The sequence below is a fragment of the Arvicola amphibius genome, chromosome 15 (genome assembly GCF_903992535.2).
Source record: "Arvicola amphibius chromosome 15, mArvAmp1.2, whole genome shotgun sequence".
NCBI classification, from domain to species: Eukaryota; Metazoa; Chordata; class Mammalia; order Rodentia; family Cricetidae; genus Arvicola; species Arvicola amphibius.
In genome coordinates this window covers 31,484,837-31,507,646 of record NC_052061.1, presented here as the reverse complement: position 1 = coordinate 31,507,646, position 22,810 = coordinate 31,484,837, and the positions used below count along the sequence as shown (strand labels likewise).

The 22,810-nt window shown below is 37.5% G+C and overlaps 1 protein-coding gene and 1 pseudogene across 5 annotated transcripts in view; one reads left to right on the top strand and one right to left on the bottom strand.

The window, feature by feature from the left end:
• The window catches only part of Nfat5 (nuclear factor of activated T cells 5), an 82,824-nt gene that overhangs the window by 18,437 nt on the left and 41,577 nt on the right, over positions 1 to 22,810 (top strand). For 4 of the 5 annotated variants that reach the window (XM_038312284.1, XM_038312287.1, XM_038312286.1 and 1 more), the window contains one exon: positions 11,332 to 11,457. In XM_038312284.1, the coding sequence (XP_038168212.1) occupies positions 11,332 to 11,457 (126 nt within the window). Of the gene's footprint in view, positions 1 to 11,329; positions 11,458 to 22,810 lie in introns of those variants that run through there. The other variant, XM_038312288.1, reaches the window with a different exon arrangement.
• LOC119802187 lies at positions 9,455 to 10,444 on the bottom strand (annotated as a pseudogene).

The following is a 22,810-nucleotide window of genomic DNA, read 5'->3' as shown; positions in this document are numbered from 1 at the left end:
GACCATGTGTGATGCCACATGCTTGGAATTCCAAATGCCGAGGAGATAGACACAAGAGGATCACCACAAATTGGAGGACAGCCTGTTCCATGCAGTATTTTTTTTCAAGCCTGGGATGCATAGTGGGAGCCTGTCTAAAAAACAAAACAAAACAAAACAAAACGAACAAATAGAAATTTACAAATATGTCACAATAAGAGATTAGCAAAAATAGCTAATAGTAAAAGTAGAACAATCACAAACCATTAATATAATAAAACTGCCAGTGTAATTACTCTTGCCCATTGGGATTATTATTAAGTACAATAAAGTTCGCTTGGTTTCCTGAATAGTTGGGAATACAGTCACATGCTACTATGGTAGCTTGATGGTGTTTTCTAAAATGAATTTTCGTTCCTTTTTGGTATCTCAGGCTTTTTCTTATTAACTGGTACCTTTCTTTATATTGTCAAGTATATGCATATATGCAATCTTTTTTCACCAAATAATATAAAATAAATAAGCCTTCTCAAGTATCTTTTTTTTTTTTCCTCTTTGGAAAGGTTATAGAGCAGTAGTTTTGTTTTAGCTTACCCTGAACTTACTTCCTCTGTTCCACTTGGACTTCAGCTCTGCCTTTTGGCTTCTACCTCTGTCATTCCCTTTGGCAGAAGTAACAGAAAGTACCTTTATCCACACATCAAATAAGTGAGGCTTTTTTTTTTTTTTTTTTTTTTTTTTTTTCCTGAGACGGGCTTTCTCTGTATAACAGTCTTGGCTGTCCTGGAACTCTTTGTAGACCAGGCTGGCCTCACTGAGATCTGCCGCCTGCGTCTGCCTCCCAAGATTAAAGGTGTCCCCCCCTCTCCCCCAGTAAGTAGATTCTTTCAAGTTCTTTCTTCCTTGAGCTGAGACATTTTCACTTGTGGAAGTCCTCAGTATTCTGCTTTCTTGTTGACACTTTTAAAAAAAATCCTTAATGCTTATTAATTTGTTTTTGAGATGGGTTCTCTGTAGCCTTGGCTATCCTGGAACTTACTACATAGACCGTACTGACCTCTTACTCAAAGAGATCCCCTTGCTTCTGTCTCCCAAGTGCTGAGATTAAAGGTGTGTGCATCACGCTCAGCTCTTGATACTGTTTTCTTTGTTATTTGTTTTGTTTAGGTGTTTTAGGTTTTTGTTTGTTTGTTTGTTTTGTTCTTTTCCCCTTCAAGAAAGGGTCTCACTGTGTAGGCCTGGTTGTCCTGGGACTCACTATTAGACCAGGTTGGACTTGAACTCACAGAGATCTACCTGACTCTGCCTCCCAAGTGTTGGAATTAAAGACATTAGCCACTCCACCCTAGCTTGGTTGTTTTCTTTTTCTTCTTCTTCTTCTTCTTCTTCTTCTTCTTCTTCTTCTTCTTCTTCTTCTTCTTCTTCTTCTTCTTCTTCCTCTTCCTCTTCCTCTTCCTCTTCCTCTTCCTCTCCTCCTCCTCCTCCTCCTCCTCCTCCTCCTCCTCTTCTTCTTCTTCCTTCTTTTCTTCCTTCTTTTTTAAAATTGGTTTATTTTTACTTTATGTGCATTGGTATTTTGCCTGCATGTATGTCTGTGCGGGTTTCAGATTCCCTGTAGTCAGCTGTGAATTGCCATGTGGATGCTGGGAATTGAATCCTGGGTCCTCTAGAAGAGCAGCCAGTGCTCTTATCCACTGAGCTCTTTCCAGCCTGGTTCTATATTCTTAAAGTTCCTTCCTCTCTATGATTTTCCTGCTCTATTGCTTTTCCTGTTCTCATCTCTCTATGTATTTTTTTAAAATTTATTTTGTGATATGATGTATGTTTATGAGTGTTTGTACCACAATCAGTGTGGAAGCCAGAGGAAAACTGTGGAGTAAGTAATCTTCACCTTTGTGTTGATTTCAGGGATTAAACTCAGGTCACCAGGCTTGACTGGCCAAGTATCCTTACCATCTTGAAGCCCTATTTTTTTTAATGTACTATTAGCTCCCTCTCCCCCCAAAAAACATACAAAATAACAGGTAATTTAAAGTGTAGGGTTGGTTTGTTTGTTTTGTGGGCTTTTTTGGACATAATTTTCCTGTATAAGCTGGTTTTGAACTCCCTGAGTAGCTAAGAATGACCTTGAACTGCTGAATCTCCTGTTTCTACTTTCAGAGTGCTGGAATTACAGGATAAGTTTATGCTACCCTGGGGATTGACTGTACACTTGGCAATTACTTTACCAAGTGAGCTACATCCCCTGTCCTAAACTAACAGATAATGAAATAACTGAATGATATCTGTGGAACTCTTTAGTTTCCCGTTTCCTCCAGTTGGCATAATGTGTACAGTGTATCCTATCTAAATACCTTAAAACACTAATATGTTTGGGAAAACTATACAATCTAGAAAATAATTCAAATAAATACATATTTGGTAGCAAATTAGTAAGTTGGCTTACACTTTAAAATAGAAAAATTTGTTAAAACAGAGGGTCACCTACCAGTTATTCTTGGACTCTATAATCTTTCAGAAACAAAATATCCAGTGGACCTGCAGCCAGTACATTTTTCCAGCAGAGATGCCAAGTATGATGACTGTCAAGGCTGAAGTGTTTTTGTTTTTTGTTTTTAAACAAAAAGAATGTTGTCTCTTCAGTGCATAACGGGGTTGGCACACTGGAGATGTCAGGACTTGGTTGTAGAGTCACCTGCTTATCGAGGCAGTGAGCGGAGGAGGATAAGGGGAATGCAAATATTTCCCAAGCCTTGTTTTGTTTGGAGTCAGTTGCGTTAAGGACATTTTCTATGCCTTATGGTAGTCATATTTACAAGGGTGCCGGGTGTTGTTTTTGTTTTTATATTTAAAACAAGATGCAAGTGTTTACAAGTGGATTTTTCATTTTTATACCTGATGATTGGGCATTGGAGATGGCATGACTATAGACAGTATCTATACTTTGGTAATCAAGGGAACTTCTATTATTTATGTAATAGTACTTGTTTTGGGCATTAATTCATGTCTTTAAAACGTTTTATGTGTATGGCTATTTTGCCTGCATATATGTCTGCATGCACGGTTCTCAAGCCAGAAGAGGGCATTTGAATCCTTGTAACTGGAGTTACTATTGTGTTGTGAACTACCATATGGATTATGGGACTTGAACTTTGGCCCATTGTAAGAGCAACCAGTGCCCTCTAACCATTGGCACCATCTCTCATTTTTTTTCCCCTGGTGTTTTGAGACAAGGTTCCTCAGTGTAGCCTTTTTCCTAAAACTCACTTTGTAGACCAGACTGGCCTCGAACTTACAGAGATCTTTCTGCTTCTGCCTCCCAAGTGCTGGATTAAAGGCATGCACCACCACTGCCCTGCTTCATTTTTGTATTTTTAAAGCGTTCTCAACACAAACTGTCATCTTTGCCCAGCATGGTAATGCACACTTAACCAGAGCTACACAACAGAGAGACCCTATTTTAAGACAGGGTCTCACTATGTAGCCCTAACTGGCCTGAATTCACTATATAAACAAGGCGGACACAACTCACAGAACTTTCCCTGCTTTTTCATCCTTTTTCTTATCACAAATATTTTTATTAAAAATATTAAATATTAAAAATAAATTTTATTTATTTTTACTTGCCTGGCAAAAATGCTTGTGTGTGTTCACATATACATGTACATGTCCCTAGCCAAGAATTACCATGTAGAACTGCTTTTTTTCTCTTTCATTTCATTTTAGGCATAAGTCAATTTTCATTGTGTTCAGCTTGATTATTTGAAAGCAAATCAGAGATTCTTGAGGAACATTATAAAGGAAATGAGCTTTCTGACAATTTTGGTGTTTAGTCTAATCCCAAAGCAATTAAATTTCCATTCTCAGATCAATAAAGGTGAAGTGGAGACTAATAATTCAAAATCTATTAATAATATATTTTTTAGGAACAGATCTTGCTATTTAAACTACAGCTGCTCTATCAGCTGTGCCCCATTTTTGAATACCACCTTTATTGTGTGTGCTTATTCAGTGATTTATCTCCTAAAAAGATTGCGTATGAATCCACTGTCTATTCCAGTTTGATTTTTTTTTGTTCCTTTGTCCTGTCTCCAAGTTTCTTATCAGAGGAAAACTATTTTATTTTTATTTTCCCTTTGTTTCATCACACATTTTTATGTGTGTGTGTGTGTGTGTGTGTGTATTTGGCCTTTTTGAGACAGGATTTCTCTGTGTAATAACCGTGGTTGTCCTGTAACTAGCTTTGTAGATCAGGCTGGCCTGGAACTCACAGAGATCCGCCTGCTTCTGCCTCCCAAGTGATAATATTAAAGTTATGTGGTGCTGCCACTACCACCTAGCAATTCTGATATTGTTCTGTTTCTCATGAGAATTGTTTTGAGATTGAGACTATTTATATGTGTGGGTTCTCTCTCTCTCTCTTTTTTTTTTTGAGACAGGGTTTCTCTGTGTAACAGTCCTAGCTGTCCTAGAGCTTGTAAACCAGGCTGGCCTCGAAGAGATCTGCTTGCCTCTACCTCCCAAGTGCTGGTATTAAAGGTGTGCACCAGTACTGCCTGGGTGTGTCTTTTGCATAGTGGTTGGTTCTTGAGAATCCTCCATCAATGTTAATTGTAATTGTTTTACTAATATTGGTATTTTGCTGAGAGAAGAGTAAGAAAATTATTGGTTGTCTTCCAGCTGTTTTCTTGGTTTGTCTTCCTAGACTCAATAAAGTGAGAGAGGGAGGTATGGGCTTGCAGACCTGTTGTTTTTTGTTTTTGTTTTTTCTGAAGTGAGTAATAACAGAATAAAGCTGTAGACAGTGGTACTTAGGGCACTAATGGCCACCTAGGAAGAAAAAAAAGTGCACTTTAAGTTACAAATATTTTTCTTGCAAGGGCTTTAGTTCAGGTCTCAGTACTCTACCACAAGGCAGCTCACAACTTAACTATATCTCCAGTTCCAGGGAATCCAGTGCTTTCTTCTGACATTGATAGATAGGTTCTTGTACACACGTGGTAGGAATATATACACTTAGGCATGCTCACATGTGTGTGTGCACACACACACAGTTCTCCTTGGTTTTTTGAGACGGTTTCCCAGTGTAACAGTTCTAGCTGTCCTGAAACTAGCTCTTGTAGACCAGGCTGGACTCAAACTCACAGAGATTAACCTGCCTCTGCCTCCTGAGTGCTGGGATAAAAGCATGCGCCACCACCCCCCACTTTTTTAAAAACCACAGTTTCAGCCAGATGTGGTGGTTCATGCCTTTGATCCTAGTACTTGGGAGGCAGAGGCAGATGGATCTCTTGAGTTCGAGGCCAGCCAACGTTACTAGAGAGACCCTGCCTCAAAACAAACAAAAACACAATTTCTCCTTCCCTCTTCTGCCACAGGGTAGGATTTCTATTTTGAGCTTGATGTGCACTATGTTGAAAGTTCGTTGAACATTGAATAAAGAACTAAATTGACCCAGAAGTAATTGGTAACATAAATGGATCAATTAGAATTTGTAGAGCAGGAGCAAACAAGCCAGCCAGCTCATTTTCACATTGTTGCCTTTGTACCTAGAGACATTAATTTGTTTTGAGTACCTAAAAATGCTGATTTCATTCCTCCTCCTTTTCTAATTGGTCTGAGCCCTTACAACAAATTCCTAGTTTCTGAATCTGCTCTCCATTCTACTTATTTTCTTTCTGTGCCCTTGAACCAGTCATCGGACTGGGGGACCTTTTGTCCTACCTCTATAGAAACCTTGAGTAGGTAAGGAGAGAAGAAGCACTTTGTGGACTGAGCTTTGGTGCCCCTGTGTTTGACACCAGTGAGGTGGCCCCAGGCAGGACAGTACAGTGGCATTTGGCGCCCTCTAGTGTTACAGCTCCTGTGCAGATCCCTTGTAGGATTTTAGCCCTACAAAATGTGAGCTGCAGTACTTCTACACGCCAAGGACGTTAAAATGCCTTAGCTCTTGGCAGAAGCTGAGTTCTGGATTATGTTAAATAAGGACATGACCTTGACAGCTGTCAGTTTTATAGCTCCAGACCCTGAAGTATCTGAAGCCCTCAGTTCCAAAGGCTTGACAAGTCTCTGGAAATCTTCCAATAACCACGATGTGTCTTTTGGATATCATAGCCTTCTGTCCTTCAGCCTCTACTCTTGTTCTTTGTCTGGTTTCACTGTCTCATCCCAACTTGATCATCTCTGGGAACTCCAGCTCCCTCTTTTTCAGCTGTCAGCCAGCTACCTTGCCACTTTCTGCAGTATGGCCTGCAAGCTGCCATTCTTGCTTTTTTATGGACTCTGCTTCTTGTGTTGGCAGTTCAGCCCTTGTTACTGGAAGCCACAAGAAAGGACTGCTAGAGAGAAACCTTGTATTGGGCTTAGTGATGTAATACTGAGGTATCACAGGGTGGTCTCCCAGCTAAGTCACCAAGTGAACCAACCAGTCTGCTTCTATAGCCAGAGAAAGGATCTGTTATGGAAGTTTCTGTTCTGCCTGGTCCCGCAGCCACTCACTTCCAAAGAAACACACAGAGGCTTATACTAATTATAAACTGTTTGGTCTAATAGCTCAGGCTTATTAATTTGTTCATACAACTTAAATTAATCCATAAATGTTTAGCCATGTGGCTTGGTACCTTTTCTCAGGCATTCATTCTCATCTTGCTGCCTCTACATCTATCTATATGCCTTTCCTCTTCCCAAAAATTCTTCTAGTCTGGTTACCCTGCCTGTACTTACTGCCTAACTGCTGGTCAATCAGCGTTTTATTAAACCCATATAAGTGACAATTTTTTACAGTGTAGAAGAGCATTATTCCACAGCATTTCCCCCTTTTTCTTTTCTAAACAAAAACCCTGAATCTTATCTCCTCTGTTTAGCCCTTTTCTTGACCATTATCTATAACTTGTAACCAACACGCTAAACAAAGATAAACATCCATGACCTATTTTTTTGGAATGTAGGCGTAGTTTTCTGTGCTACTTCCTGTGATTGGGGGTGCTGGTAATTTTATGGGGACCCAAAGAAAGTTTAGGATTATGGTCAAATCCTGAGAGTCTTGATAATCTCAGCCAGCAGACTTGATGCTGTTCTGGATGCAGAACTCAGAAGAAACTGCAACAGAGGTGCTCTGAAATGTTGGCTCATCTGAGCCATCCATTCCCAGTGGAGATTTTTCAAGGGGTCTTCCCTAACCAAACCTTATTTTTCTTAACCAAGAATAAATCTATAGCCTTTATTTCCTGTGGAAACAAGCAAAACCTCTTCTCCAAAGTAGCATATCTTTGACTTAAATTTTGAAGTCGTGGCATTTTCAAACTATATAGGTTAGATTAATCCAGCAGCATTTATAATCAAATGTCTTTTTTTTGTGTGTGGGGGGGAGTTTGAGACAGGGTTTCTCTGTGTAGCTTTGAAGCCTGTCCTGGCACTTGCTCTGTAGATCAGGCTGGCCTCAAAGTTACTTCCCTCTGCTTCCCCAGTGCTGGGATTAAAGGCGTGCACCACCACTGCCTAGCTTCAAATGTCTTGTAGCAGATGTTGCTCAAAACAACACAATAACATACAGTATCTAGAGTCTCTGTGTATTTTCCACCTTTATGTGGCTTTTTAAAAACCTCTATTTCTTTTATTTTTTAATTTTTGGTTTTATGAGACGTTTGGCTGTTCCGGAACGCACTCTGTAGACCACGCTAAAGTCGAACTCTCTGAGATCCACCTGCCTCTGCCTGGGATTAAAGGCATGTTCACCACACCTGACTACTCTCTTTCTCTCTCTCTCTCTCTCTCTCTCTCTCTCTCTCTCTCTCTCTCTCTCTCTCTCTCTTTTTCAAGACAAGGTTGCTCTGTAACTTTGGTGCCTCTCTCTCTCTCTCTCTCTCTCCCCCCCCTCTCTCTTTCTTTTAAAGGACTTTCTCTATCCATTTTCTTTTCTCTCTCAAGCCTACGTATATTTTTTTAAGCACAGTGTAAACCATTTAGAGGTTTTTTTTTTCCCCCATCTGAATCTCTCTTTATTGTATATCTTTTTTTCTGAGCATATGAGTCTTTAACCTACTAAACAACATGGCTAGGATTAAAGCTGTGGCTTTGGGGATTGGTTCTGCCCCATTCCTTAGTTTTCTGAGAGTCTAGCTTCATGGCGGAGGTACCAGTGGAAACCATGTTTATTGTCACAACACTATAGAGTTGCAAGGTCCATGCCACCACCAAGAAGCCTGCCGCAGCTAGCTGCTCATAAATACCATTTAATTGTTTGGTAGCAAGCCTCTTAAAAGAGCTGCAAGGGTTTTTGCCACTATCGCTGAGTCAGGAAGCCTCTCTTAAGGGAGCTGTGCCTCTGCTTGCCTCTAGCAAACAGAGTCCACCTGTGAAAAATGCTGCTACCAAGAGCCTCTGTTTGACTCTGTTCTTCTGTGTCTAGAATCCTTTCCCAAACTCTCTCAGGTTTTATGTGGATATAGTTGCTGAAAATTGGGCACCTTTTATAGATGGAAGTTTCTGTCCTGCCTGGTCCTGCAGCTGTTCAGTCCCAAATAAACACAGAGAGGCTTATTAATTATAAACTGTTCGGCCTGTTAGGGATCAGAATGTATTTGCACTAACTTTTCATTATTTGTGATGAGTTATAATGATGCATATTTATCCCTCTTAATTCTCTGTCATTTGCAAATTAGAAATATTCAAGTTATTGATGCAACGACCATTTCCTTCTTACATCCTTGAGTGTAGTTGGTAGAAAGTTACTTATTTTATGAAGCTGACATTTCTTTATCATATATAAAGGAACTTCTTCGGTTATTCAAGACAGGATTTCTCTCTGTATCCCTGACTGTCCTGGAACTCACTCTGTAGGCCAGGCTGACCTCTAACTCAGAAATCCCAGTGCCTCTGCCTTCTGAGTGCCGGGATTAAATGTGCTACCACTGCCTGACTCACTCTTTCTTTCTTTCTTTCTTTCTTCCTTTCTTTCTTTCTTTCTTTCTTTCTTTCTTTCTTTCTTTCTTTCTTTCTTCCTTCCTTCCTTCCTTCCTTCCTTCCTTCATTCCTTCCTTCCTCCCTCCCTCCCTCCCTCCCTCCCTCCCTCCCTCCCTCCATCTCTCCCTCCCTTTCTTCCTCCCTCCTTCCTTCCTTCTTGAACTTTTAAAAATCACTGAGTTAAACATAACTGTGTATGTAGCATCTTCCTGATTTCCAGGAAAACCAAAACAAACAAACAGAAACCCACCTGCTTGCTATTTGTCATTCATAATTTGCTTCTCACAAATAGAAGCCAATTTTGTCCATGAAGTTTAGCAGGGACATTTTTAGGAGCCCTACTTGTTCTTGTGCTTCTCACTTGTGCTTCCCCATTCTTTTTTTTTTTTTTTTTTTTTTTTTTGGTAAGACAAAAATTTAGAAAATTGAATAGTGGGTTTATATAACCTATGGTGCTGTGCTAGCCTTATGGAACTGTTACAGAAGCATAAAACAAGAGCTGGCAAAGAATATGTTACATATTGTCATCATCTGATTTATCTTTTCAAAGTTTCCTAAGCCTGTTTCTTCTCTGCTTTCTCCTTTATATCTTTTAGAATGATTCCATATTCCTTTAGTTCATTCTCCAACCCATCTGAGCTCTAGTTCAAAAGCTTTATCCTCAAAATACTTCGCAACCCCTTTAACTGTACCACAGGAAGTAATTTCTTTCATCAGAAGCTTTTTTCTTTCTTTGCAGCTCCCTAGCTTTGCTAATGGTACAACCCCAGTAACCATGAAATACCCGATGGGTTGATACATATAGAGCTGTGCATCCTCTTTCATACTGTAAGATCTAACTTGAAACTGCAGCCAAAAGGCTTAACAGTGGTGTGTATAAGTGTGTACAGATGGCCACTCTACAAGATGTTTTAGAGGAGTGTTTCAGCTAAAGTTAGAACTAATGTTGGGGTGCTTCTCTTCTTGCAGCGTCTGCTAATGAATGTACAACTGCCAACAAACCTGTGGCTGCCATTCTAATACGTTGATCACCATTAAAGAATTGTTTATTGGAGCCTTCTTCATAAAGTTTAGAAAGGACTTATTTTTCTACCCCAAAGATAGCATAGATGTCTTTATATCCGCTCCCAATAACTGTCCTGCTGTTTCCCACAACCTTCATAGCATATTCATCTTGAAAACTCTACCATCAGGAGAGAGTTTTACTCTAGATTTTTACTTAAGATTTTACTTGATTGTCCAGGCTAACCTGGAACTTAACTGTGTGACTCAAACTGACCTAAACATTCCTTCTGCTTTGGGCTCCCAAAATGCTGGAATTACTAAAGCATAAACATGGCATTACTCAAAGCCAGGCTCCTTTTCTTTCTGGCTTGTTTTTGTTTTGTTTTTGAGACACTGTCTCACTGTATATCCTTGGCTGGCCTGGAGCTTGATCCATAGACCACCAGGCTGTCTTCAACTAACAGACCTGACTGCCTTTGCCATGTGCATGGGCGTGCATGTGTGCGTGTGTAAGAATACATTTAAAACAGTAAAATTTAATAGTTGTTTACAGAGTTGTTTAACCATCACCTTAATCTAATTATGGAACATTTTTATCATCTCCTAAAGTGTTTTTACTTACAGAAGTCTTAGCAGGGGCCTAGTGGTGAAGTGCTTGCCTAGAATGCCTGAAGCCCTTGGTTTAGTCTCCATTGTTGGAGGGAGCATTTTCTCTCAGAAACACTTTTTTATTTGTTTTTTAGTTTGTTTTTTTCAAGCAGGGTTTCTCTGTGTATCGCTGGCTGTCCTGGAACTCACTCGGTAGATCAGGCTGTCCTCGAACTCAGAGATTCTCCTGGCTTTGTCTCCTGAGTGTTGATATTAAAGGAGTACCTCACCATTGCCTGGCTCAGAAACACTTTTTGAGGGGTAGTTTTTATTTTTGGAGATAGCGTCTTTCTGTATAACCCAAGCTAGTCTGGAATTAACTTTATGAGTCAGGATGGCCTCAAACCTGTGGTTTCTGGTCCTGCCTTAGCTGCTTGTGTTAGGATCATAAATGAATTTCTCCTTGCTTTTCCATTTAAATTTATGTGTTTGTGTCTGTAAACCTTTATAAGTTTTTGGATTATGATTTTAGTTTTAGCTAGTTTTAAAAATATGTTTTTTTTTTCTAGAGATGATCTTGAACACATAAGAATAAAAGTAAAACCAAAATCAGAGTAGAACCAATGGAAAATTCATTCTTCAGTTTTTAATAAGATTATATACTAAAAGAACGAATACTGCTAATAACTGTTCACAACCTTCATGATACAGTTTTTTGTGAATTTATAATTCTCAAAAGAGAAAAGATACATGCAATTAGGTTATTGACTTACCTTCAAAATTTTTTCCTCCCTACAGAATCTGTCTATGATCTTCTCCCAAAGGAGTTACAGTTACCTCCACCTAGAGAAACTTCTGTAGCGTCAATGAGTCAGACAAGTGGTGGTGAGGCAGGCTCGCCTCCTCCAGCTGTAGTTGCTGCTGGTATGCATTCCATTTTACTTCACTCACAAAACTAGGGTACTATCTGGCCTACATGAACAGTATTGGCAAAGTTATATCAAAAAGAGTATGATTTGAGGGTTTGTTTTAGAAGGGTTTAAAGACTATACCCTTTAAATTGAAAGGTTTTTAATTTTTTCATTTTTTAAAATTTATGTATATGTATGTATATATGTATAAAAATTTTAAATTTTGTACATTTGTAAATGCTATCTCCTAAAATGGACTTTGTGTTCAGATATGGGAACCAATTTAAAATGACTGTTGAATGCACATAAAATGGTTAAATACCAAGCTATGGCTAGAAAATGGTATTTTTTTAAAGACTTGCTCAAAGGGAAAAATGTTATATGATCTGAAAAAGGACTCAAGTTCTCAAGTTTCTTTTATAGGCATGTAATTATAACCTTTTTCCTATATTTAAATATACATGTGGCCTGATTTATTTTAAATTCATGGAAAATAATAAAAAAATTGAGTACTATATGTAAATACATTCTCCAGTACCAGTGAAAGCATTAAAAATGTTTAAAATTTGTCAAGTTTATTTTTACTCAGCTCTCAAATCATACACTTTATAACTATAGTTAAATTGGTTCAGACTTTACTTTGAATTAGGATATTCAAAGATAAACTAATAGGAAAAAGTCTTTAATAATAAATTAGTATGAATGATTTCCTTATTAGCTTGCCCAACTATAGTACTTTAAGAAGTTGGGTTTATAGGATGCTAAATGTATTTGCTTTAGAAAAATGGATACATTATTTCTACTTTTCTGAAGGTTGTATCTTTCCTATAGAGGTTTCCTGCCTTGTGATACTTGTTATCTTTTAACATGGTATTTAAAGTTCATCAAAACATTCACAAGGAAAAATCAAAAAGGAAGGCTGTAGTTCTAATGACAGTATTGATACTGTGTTCTAGCAGCAGGTATTTAATTTCTTATATGCACTAACCTATATACCATTAGCCTTTTCAAGCCAAACAGTGCAGTATGAAGCCTTCTTGGTTGAGAGCAGGAAAGATTTAAGCATGATAAAGAAATATTGGCCCTTCTCACTGTTCATGTGTGGCCAGACATTTCCTAACAGTTTCTGTGGATTTAATTGTGAATTATTGCTTTTTTTATGATCAATTTGATAAGATGATCTGGTTCACTTCATATTTACCAGATTCTAAAGTGGCTCTGAATATTTTTTTTTTAATTTGGAGCTTCAAATCTAGTTTTTAAAGATTGAATCATAAAATAAAATAGAAAATATTTTAAAGAAGTATTGTTTCACTTTAAATCCACATGTAGAAATTGACTAACTGATTTCTTTTGTGTCTTGAAATTGTTTTTTAAGGACATTTTGAATCTACATAGAACTACAAGTCTGTTTCTTCTGTGCTTTTTAACATCTGTTTACAGTAGATCCAGTTCCTTTTAAAAGCTGAAAAAAATTAGCTAAGTTTAGAAAAAGAACAACACTTGCTTTTAAATAGCACTACATGTTTCAGAAATTCTTACGTGTAAATATTTAAAGCCCTTGATTTGGGGTTACTAATGAAAAGTTTCACCTCCTATATAGTTGAGAAATTCTTTCCAGGTAAATTAGATTCAAAGCAATGAGTTGGAACATGAAAATAAAAGATTTGACTAAGGGAAATATTCTAAAACTATCTGTTTGTGTATATATATATATATAAATGTATTTATATTTATACCTTGGGATTAAACTCAAGGTCTCATGCATGATAGGCAAGTGCTCTATCACCAAGACAGACCCCAGTAAATTCTTACTATCTTGAAATCATTGGCATTATAAAAGTGGTAAAGAGAATAAAAAGGTAACTTTGAAAGTTTTCATTTCACAGAAAGTTTCTGTAATTTAAATCCAAGTAATCAATCTATTAATTTGCAATTCTTTTTTAGTAACCAACATAGTTTATTCTATTTTCTGATGTCTTATTAATTGAAAAGACTTCTTTATTATATACTGTTAAAGATAAGAGTTTAAATTACAGAGTAGTAGTTCTAGGGACATTAGTATGTATTATATGTGAAATCATTGGAGCCACAATTTTATTTATCAGATTGATAACTTTGGTGATACAACTATCAAAGAGAAAAAAAACTGGGAATATATTACCAAGTTACTCAAGTGTCCTTCTGACCAAAAAGCTTGATAGCTAGGAAAATGCACATTAATTTAATATCTGATGTTTTTAAAAACAAAAATCTGTAGCATTTGCTGTTTACATGTGAAATGCATAAAAATGATGACTCTTGATATAGTTAATTCTTCAGAGTTTGGAAGGAGCTGGATTGGCTGCTATCAGGTATGAGGGCCTGGTGGGAACAGACTTCTAGTTCTGCCATAAAGGTTTGTGTTTCACACATTTTAAATCAGTTTAAATCTTAAAAAATTTTAGAGACTGGGAATATGTGTGTTCATGACATTCTTTATTATTTATTAAAATGTGTTTCTCAGATTCACCAATTTTTTTCTTTCTGCCTCACATATTACTGAGGGAATAAATAAATGTGATGCTGCTGATCCACAATCCAGAATCCTGGGTAAAAGGATATTTCTCAGCCCCTTTTAATTTGTTAGGATTTTGCTTTACATACTCTAGTATCTTTTTTTTTTGCTCTATGAGACTCAGGGTTAGGGTGAAGGACAACAAGGGCAGGAGGCCTCTCCTCTTCTATATGAAGACAATGTCAAAACCTTTCATTAGTTTGAAATTTGTTCACTTGCCTGTACACAGAGAAACCCTGTCTCGAAAAAAAAAAAAAAAACGGGGAAAAAATTCTTTTGGGAAACTAGTTAAGAATTCGAAGTTCAATATGTCAATAAATGACAGATTCAGAAATAAAAACTTTAGATCATGTTGCAGGTTCCGTAGGTAGCTATGACAGAGGCCATTTCTTTAAAAAAAAAAGTCAATGAATTAATTGTTGCGCGAATAATAAAAACCCAGAGACAGATATTCAAGCTGAAGATCAAAAGAGCAAAGCAGCCAACCACTAGAGACCTTTTACCTCCACCAAATCTTCAGACGGAAAGGGCAAGATCCTGTCTCCAGGAATCCTCAGATTCTGTACTCCAGTGAGTTCCTGTCTCTCCCCCAGTTTATATTCCCCTCTCAACCCAGCCACATCCCTCCCTCCTGTCTCCACTTCCCTAGTGCTAGGATTAAGGGTGTGTGACTCCCAAACACTGGGATTAAAGGTGTAAACCACCACCACCTGGATCTGTTACTGGATCAATCTTGTGTAACCCAGGTTAACCTTGAAATCTGTCTGCCTCTCTCTCCCTAGTCCTTGGATTACAGGTGTGTGCCACCACTCTGGCCTGTGTGACTGACTAGTGTGGCTGCTTTGCCCTCTGATCTTCAGGCAAGTTTTATTTATTAAAACACAAATAATATACCACTATAATTAATAGTATTAGCAAAATAAGGAGTTGACCAACAAGTTATAGCAAATCAAATATTATTTTTAGGCTTTTAGAGTTTTTTTTTTGTTTCTTGTTTTTTTTTCTTTTTCTTTTTCTTTTTTCTTTCGAGATAAGATTTCTCTGTAGCTTTTGGGGACTTTCCTGAACTAGCTCCATAGACCAAGCTGTTTCTTTTTTCTTTCGAGATAAGATTTCTCTGTAGCTTTTGGGGACTTTCCTGAACTAGCTCCATAGACCAGGCTGACCCTGGACTCACAGAGATCTGCCTACCTCTGCTTCCTGAGTGCTGGGATTAAAGGTGGGTGCCACCACCACCCAGCACATTTAGAATTTTTAATCCTGAGATTTGTTTATAATAATAAATCTTTCATGGAAATCAGTATTAACTTTCTTTGTCTCAATTTAAGAAATCAGGTCTAGTATACCTATAGTACCAGTATTTGAGAATGGTGGGAAGATCAGGGTCTTCCTCTGCTACATAGTGAATTTGAAGCCAGCCTGAGCTACATGGGACAGCCGCCTTCCCCTGCCCCAAGACACCAAAAAAAGTCAAATTAGTTTGTCTATTTTCATTTGGGGGATATCTGATGGGTATTATATTTCTTAGTTTATACTTAGAATAAACTTCCCTCAAACAATGGGGATTTCCCCTTCTTTTGCCTCTAGGGTGCTGGGATTATAGGTATGTGCTACTATACTCAGTGCACAATTCATTGTTTACCTCAAGAATTTTAGTTAAAAATCTTTCAATAGCTTTCAAGGATGGCTGCTAGTTTGAGGCCAGCCTGGGCTACTTAGGGTGATTCTCTGTCTTGGAAAAAAAAAAAAAAACCGCAAAAAACCTAAAATAACAATAAAGAATTGATAAAACTATACGTTTTATAATTCAGTGAAAAGTTAATAACTAGTGTATAATTCATTGTTTTCATAAAGTTTATATTTTACTTTAAGTAATTATGTTAGTATTTATTTTGGATGTATGTGGACAGGATCTCAAATTCCCTATGTAGACAAGCCTAGCCTGGAACTCCAATTCCTCTGGCTTCCTTCCAAATTCTGGGTTACTAGTTTGTCTTTCTTAGAAGCAGTATAGCCTCAGTATGCTAATTCACAACGCAGCTTTTTAAAACATGTATAGATAGCTACAGTCATAAAGCATGCACAATAGAATGTCTCTTGAGGTCTAGGGAAATGCTGAAAGTGATTGAAGAACGTAGCTCAGATTTGCAGACTCCATGTAAAACCCTGTCACTGCGGTAGAGTGTATGTGTGAAAAGACAAGTGGATCTTTCAAAGGCTCCATGGTCAGCCAGTCTAGTCAAAAATGAACGGCAAGCTTCAGTTTTAGTTAAAAAACAAAACAAAACAAAAAACCAAGCAAAACGAGTCCCCCCCAAAAATAAAGTGGAGAAGTGATTGAGGGAGATTATCCTGATATCAATAGCTGGTCTCTATACATACTCCCACATGAGTGAACACCCCCCCCCAATAAATCACACATAGACAGTCTCTGTTGAGTATTTCCATTATTAGATCAGTGTAGGGTTTTTATTCTGTTCTATTTTGGTTTGGTTTTGGGTTTGTTTTGTTTTGGTAATTTTTTAATTTGTTCTATAACATTTATTTATTTATTGAGGAATGTGTTTTCTGTGGTGTGCTTGTGAAGGTTTGAGGACAACTTTTTGGGAATTTCTTTCCTTTTATATGGCCCAGGATCAAACTCAGATCCTTAGGTTTGGCAGTGAGTGCCTTAACTTGTCCGAGCCATTTGATGGGCTGTTATTATTTATTTTTTTTTATTTTGTTTATTTGAGAGAAGATCTCAGATAGCCTTGAGCTATGTAGCAGAGGATGATCTCAGATTCTTGATTGTCCTGACCCTCCAAGTACTGGGATTACAGACGTGTGTCAGCATACCTGGATCAGGGTAAAATTTTATTGTAGCTTTTTTTGTTTGTTTAGAAGAAAATGAGCCAAGGTGTTTGTATTTTTGTCTTGTTGTTGTTCATTTTTATATTTGAAGTTCTCTTTGACATCCTTGGCCTGTGAAATTTGTAAGCCCCACACAACTGCAATCAACCACTTTATTGGGTTTCTCTCCTGGTCATTTTTGTTCCAAGTTGACATCAACCTTATTAGGTTTATATAGTTCTCAGCATAAAGAGCCTCCACCAACTTGACATACACAGGCTCATTACCATTGTATGTTAGCATACAAAGGTGTTCTTTGGCACCTGTTTAAGGTTTTAAAAGCTTTGTGAATTCTACATGTTATGCTCTTGTGGATGAGAGCCATCTTCAGCACCTCTAATAAAGCAGTGTTAACATCCAGCAGCAGTGCCTTCCTCAGCCACTGATGGTGAGTTGTTTATGAAGTAGAGGTTTGATTGCAGATGAGCCTCCACTTCTGCTGACTTGGAAATATCACAGAAAGGATTAGTGAGTTTTTAATGATGTAATTTGAGTTTGTAATTTTTTAATATCTATGATACAAACTTTTTAAGAGAACCTTTTTAGGTTCTTTGAATTCTATGCTATGGCAATTAATAAATTTCAAGTATTTAACAAGTATTTTCTACATTGAAGCAACCTGTTGAGTGAGTGCTATTTATACTAGAGGAGAGGACACTAGAAAATTAAAGATCTGTAACCAAAGAACAGATACACTTTAAGTCATTTTAGACCTATTAATCATCTAAATTAAAACTATAGGAATTTGGGGCAGGGGTGGTGTTTGTGCATGCCTTTAATTCCAGTTCTGTGGAGAGAGGGGTGGTAGCAGGTGGATCTCTGAATTTGAGACCAGCCTGAAGTTCCAGAGAGAAATCCTGTCTCAAACAAAACCAAACCAGTAATCCCAGTACTTTGGAGCAGAGATAGGAGAATCTCAAATACATGTAAGACTCTGTTAAACAACAAAACAAGAGCTGACATGTAACTCAGTGGTCCAGTGTATACCTAGCACGCACATGGATCGGAGATCAATATTTAGTACCCAGAAAAAGAAGAAAAGAAACAAAATAACAAAAAGTCATAGGAAAAAGGTGAAGAAAATGTTAGAATTGTATAACCTTGCAGCTGTGTCTCAATCCTTCTAGCCACAAGCCCCTGTCTTCTTACTCCTTGATGGATGTAGGGCGGGGCTTAAACTGTTTACTCAGTCATGTTTCACTCAAAAAGTGTTTTACATGGCCTCAGGTGCATAGATGCATGAAATATATACACACCAATAATAACATTAGTTATGACATAATTATCGTAAATTATAAAGTCATTTTAAGGCTGTGGATACAGTTCGGTATAGTGCTTATTTAGTGTATTCAAGGCCCTGGGTTTAATTTCCTACACTGTGTAAACAGGACATAGTGTCATTCACCTGTAGTCCCACAATATTGGAGGTGGAAGCCAGGGGATTAGAAGTTCAAGGTCATTCTTTGAACAAGGGAGTTTGAGGTCAGCCTGGGCTACAATAAAACACAGTCGTCCCCCCCTTTTAAAATATGATAGTTTTGCAGAGTTGACTAAGCACTTAAAAAAATCTTTAAACTATGTTTTATTCATAAAACGAGCAATCTCTGTATCAGCATTAGTTTTTTTTGAGGTGGGGGGGTCCTCACTATGGATCTTAGGCTAGCCTTGAACTTACAGAGGTCTGCCTGCTTTTGTCTCCTGAATGCTAGGATTAAAGGTATTTACTACTGCATCCATTTTTGTTTGTTTGGTTTTTGTTTTTGTTTTTCTTGAGACAGGATTTCTCTGTATAGCCCTGACTGTCCTGGAACTTGCTTTGTAGACCAGGCTGGCCTAGAACTCACAGACATCTACCTGCCTCTGCCTCTTGAGTGCTGGGATCAGAGGTATGTACCACCACCCAGTTTACATCCATTTGTTTTGTTGAGACCCCATCACACTATCAGGCTGGCCTAGAACTCACTATTTAGCCCATTTTCTTAACTCTTAGCAATCCTCTTCTTCGGCTTCTAAAATGCTGAGATGATAGTCATCGACCAACCACATCTAGTTGGTAACTTTTTGAAAGACCTGTATGGAAGTATGTGGCCACTGGTATGACAAAGAAATTAAAGATAGTTGGTATTTTGTTGTTGTTGTTTTGTTTTGAAATAGGATCTTCGTTATAGCTTTAAGTGCTTTTGTTCAGAATATGTGTCTTCTTAAGAATGTTTGGATAAAGGCGCAGCCTAAAATTTTTAAACAGCCACACAAAATACAGCATTCTGGCTTATGGATTAGATTGCATTTATAAACCAGAAAATTTATTGGTGAATATGAGTTAACCAAAGTTGTGGGTAAAAAATTTACAGCATTTATTTGATGTTAATAATTAAAATTTTAAAGTTTATCTTAAAAGATGATTATTATAGCATGTAAACTTATATTGGGTGGGAGAAGTACGTGTGGGAAATTGAAACTGTTTTAAACATGTAAATTGATCAATCCTACAGTTTTTGGGTTTTTGTTTTTTGTAAAGTAATCTGGATTGCTTATTTTATATGCTGGGATGCTAGTTGTTTTTCTATTAATACACTTAACTTGCATTCTAGCTTCGCCATTCAAAGACAGGCATCGTGTGGTGGGTTGTATGACAGTGTCTGTCAATAGTGAAGACAAATAGTACCAGAGACACTTAACCCATCCAATCTCACCCAGGGTATAGGTCGGTCTTGTTTTCAGACTTCTTTATAAGTCCTATTTTCTTTCATTCTTTCTTTCTCCCTTTTTTCCCCCTAAATAATGGATTGATACTGATTGAAACTAAATCTGTTTGTAAAGTTTTAAACTTTACATTAATTTATAATAGGAAGAAAAGTAGAAACTAAGGGTTGGCATGTAAGGTGCTGAAAAGCAGGTTTGCAGCCACTTTGTGTCTTCTGTGTTTCAGTTCATTGATAACACAAATGTCCTTAGAATTTTTTTCTGAGTGCCTATCTTTTTTGATCTGAAAATATGATTTGAAAATATATCTGGTGACTTTTATGGGACAAGATGTTTGCCAGTAAGACAAATGTTGCTCCTCATCAAGAATAACCAAGATTCAGTGGTGTGTTATGGATCAGAAAGTGTGTACCAGTGCCCGTATTGGTTTTAGGAATATTTTTGAGTAGGCAGTGGTTGCCTCCTTCTCTGTTCCACTATTGGTTTCCATAATACAATACAGAAGGTCATGGCCTTTGTAGTGACCTTTTAGAAAATTCAACTAATGTGCACAGATAGTTGAAAATGTACAAAATATGTGCATATTTAATTGCTAGGATCAGATCTGAACTCAGGGTCTTAGTTAAATACCATTTATGGAATGATATTTTAAATCAGTGAAACCTGTTTGTTTATTTTGAGGACTTTAAAGAAAAGTTCTGATTTCAGAACTCTCTCTAAGTATTTTAGATCAGATAAAATATAAGCCCTTTATAATGTCATTTTAAGCACCAAAATGTTAATGGTTGTTGAATAACTTGTAATTGACATAACCCATTTAGAACTGAATTCTTCAGGTTAACGAGTACTTTAAGCAAGAGATAAATGAAATAGACATTTTTCTGTATGTGATAATCCAGTTTTTATTTTTCTAACAAATTAGATATTTGTATATTCTAGTATATTTATCTGACAAATTTTTTATCTCAGGCACTTTGAACATTCCTGGTGGCCTTTAGTGATGTGTCACTTCTCTTTGTAAGGGGAGTGAAGCCAGGGTTGCCTGTGGTAGGCATTGCTCTGCTACTAAGCTATGTTCTAACTCCCTCCATCAGTTAAAAGACGGCACACAGGGCTAGTGAGATGGTTCAATGAGTGCAGACACTTGCTACCACACCTGACAACTTGAGCTGGATTCCTGGAACTCACACGGCAGACAGAGAACCAACTCACAGTTTGTCATCTGACCTTGATTTGTATGCAATGACGTGAGCATACACACATAAAATAAGTAAAGAGATCAATAAATATAACAATAAATTTTAACTTAAAAAATCCATATGCACAGTTCAAGTTCATCATCATGGGTGACATTTAATTTGCAGAGAATAGAACTATAGGACACTAGAAACGTGATGTTGATGGTTTCCTCGTAGAGATTTACCTGCCTCTGCCTCCCAACTTCTGGAATTAAAAACATATGCCACGATGCCAAGATTCACTTCCTTTTTAATCTTTAAAATTAATATATTCTCTTGAGGTTATAAATTTTCACCAGTAAATTGTAGACTGATAGGGTCAGTTTTCCTCTTGGTTTGTAATATTCTCTGTGGTCACAGGAAGTATAGTGGGAATAGTTATCTTATATAGATTAGGCTAAGTGCAAAAGGAAATGAAAATATATTCACATGCTACTTAGATGATTCAATGAGCTCAGGAAAATTTTCATGTTTATCAAATGCTTTGTAGGGCAGTAAAAGTGCTTTTCTGGGGACCAGGGTTTGGGTCCCAGTACTCACATGGTGACTCAGAGTAGTCTGTAACTGTAGTCTCATGCAACCCAGGCACACAGTACAATGACATTCATACAGGCAAAACACCTGTACACATACAATAAAAATAAATCTCTTAACACATACAATACAAATCTTTTAAAAGAGAAATAAAAGCATTTATTTAAACATTTTTATTTGGGGGTATCTATATTTTTTAATATGCAGCAATTTAACAAAGACTGAACAGTCCTAACCGATAAAATAATAGGGTCTTTGCTGCTGGGCAGTGGAGGCACGCAGTCTTAATCCCAGCACTTGGGAGGCAGAGGCAGGTGGATCTCTGTAAGTTGGAGCTCTGTGAGTTCTAGGCCATTCGGTCTACCAAATGAGTTTCAGGACAGCCAAGACTGTTATACAGAGAAACCCTGTCTTGAAAACCCAACCAACCAATCAGCCAGCCAGCCAACCATACTAAAAGGTTTGTACTGAAAACAGATCAGGGAAGTAATCACTGTATTTTGTTCATAGGAACTTATAAATAAAAATGAGTATCCAAGGCCAGGGTGGTAGTGCACAGCTGCAACCTCAGCACTCAGGAGGATGCAGCAAGAAGAGGGCTGCGAATACAAGGCCAACCTGGGCTACATGGCAAGACCCTAACTCAAAAAAACAAAAAGCAGAGCACATTCGCTTAATCACAGCACTGAAGAGGCAGCAGCAGGCAGGTCTCTGTGGAACAGGTCAGCCAGAGATACATAGTAAGACTGTTTTCAGACAAATCACCTCCCGCCAATGAAAAAATGAATTGGAAAAAATATGTACATATAAATAAGCAAGGTTTTTATTGTCACTTCAGTTCTATAGAATACCAATTAATCTTTTTTTTTGGTTGGTTTTGGTTTTTAGAGATAGGGTTTTACTGTGTAGCTTTGGTGCCTGTTCTGGAGCTGGTTCTTGTAGACCAGGCTGGCCTTGAACTCACAGAAATCTGCCTGCCTCTGCCCTCTGTGCTGTGATTAAAGGTGTGCACCACCACGGCCAAGCTCCAGTTAATTTTCTGAATGATTGAATGTTTATAGTATTCCCAGAAATATTCTGTATTACTTTTCTGGGAATGCTTGAAATTGACAGGCTAGTGTTTAGAAATCTAAAATGTCCTTGTTATTGTTTTTATCTTTACATTTTAATGAAATAATGCTATAGAATTTTTTCATGGTAATTTAATGCTAATATGTAAATAAGTAATTGTCTTACATATATTTTTTTAGGAAATGCTGTTGTAGTGCTCTCTGGAGGAAGGGGGCAGATAGTTCTCTATAAGCTCTCGGTGGTTTGCCTGTATCAGACACTGCTGCTGTAATGCTTATACAATCTAAGTATTTTACATTTCAAATACTAAATCCTTTTTAATCTCCAACCCAGCTTGTTTGCCAATTTAACTTAATAGAATTCAGTATTGA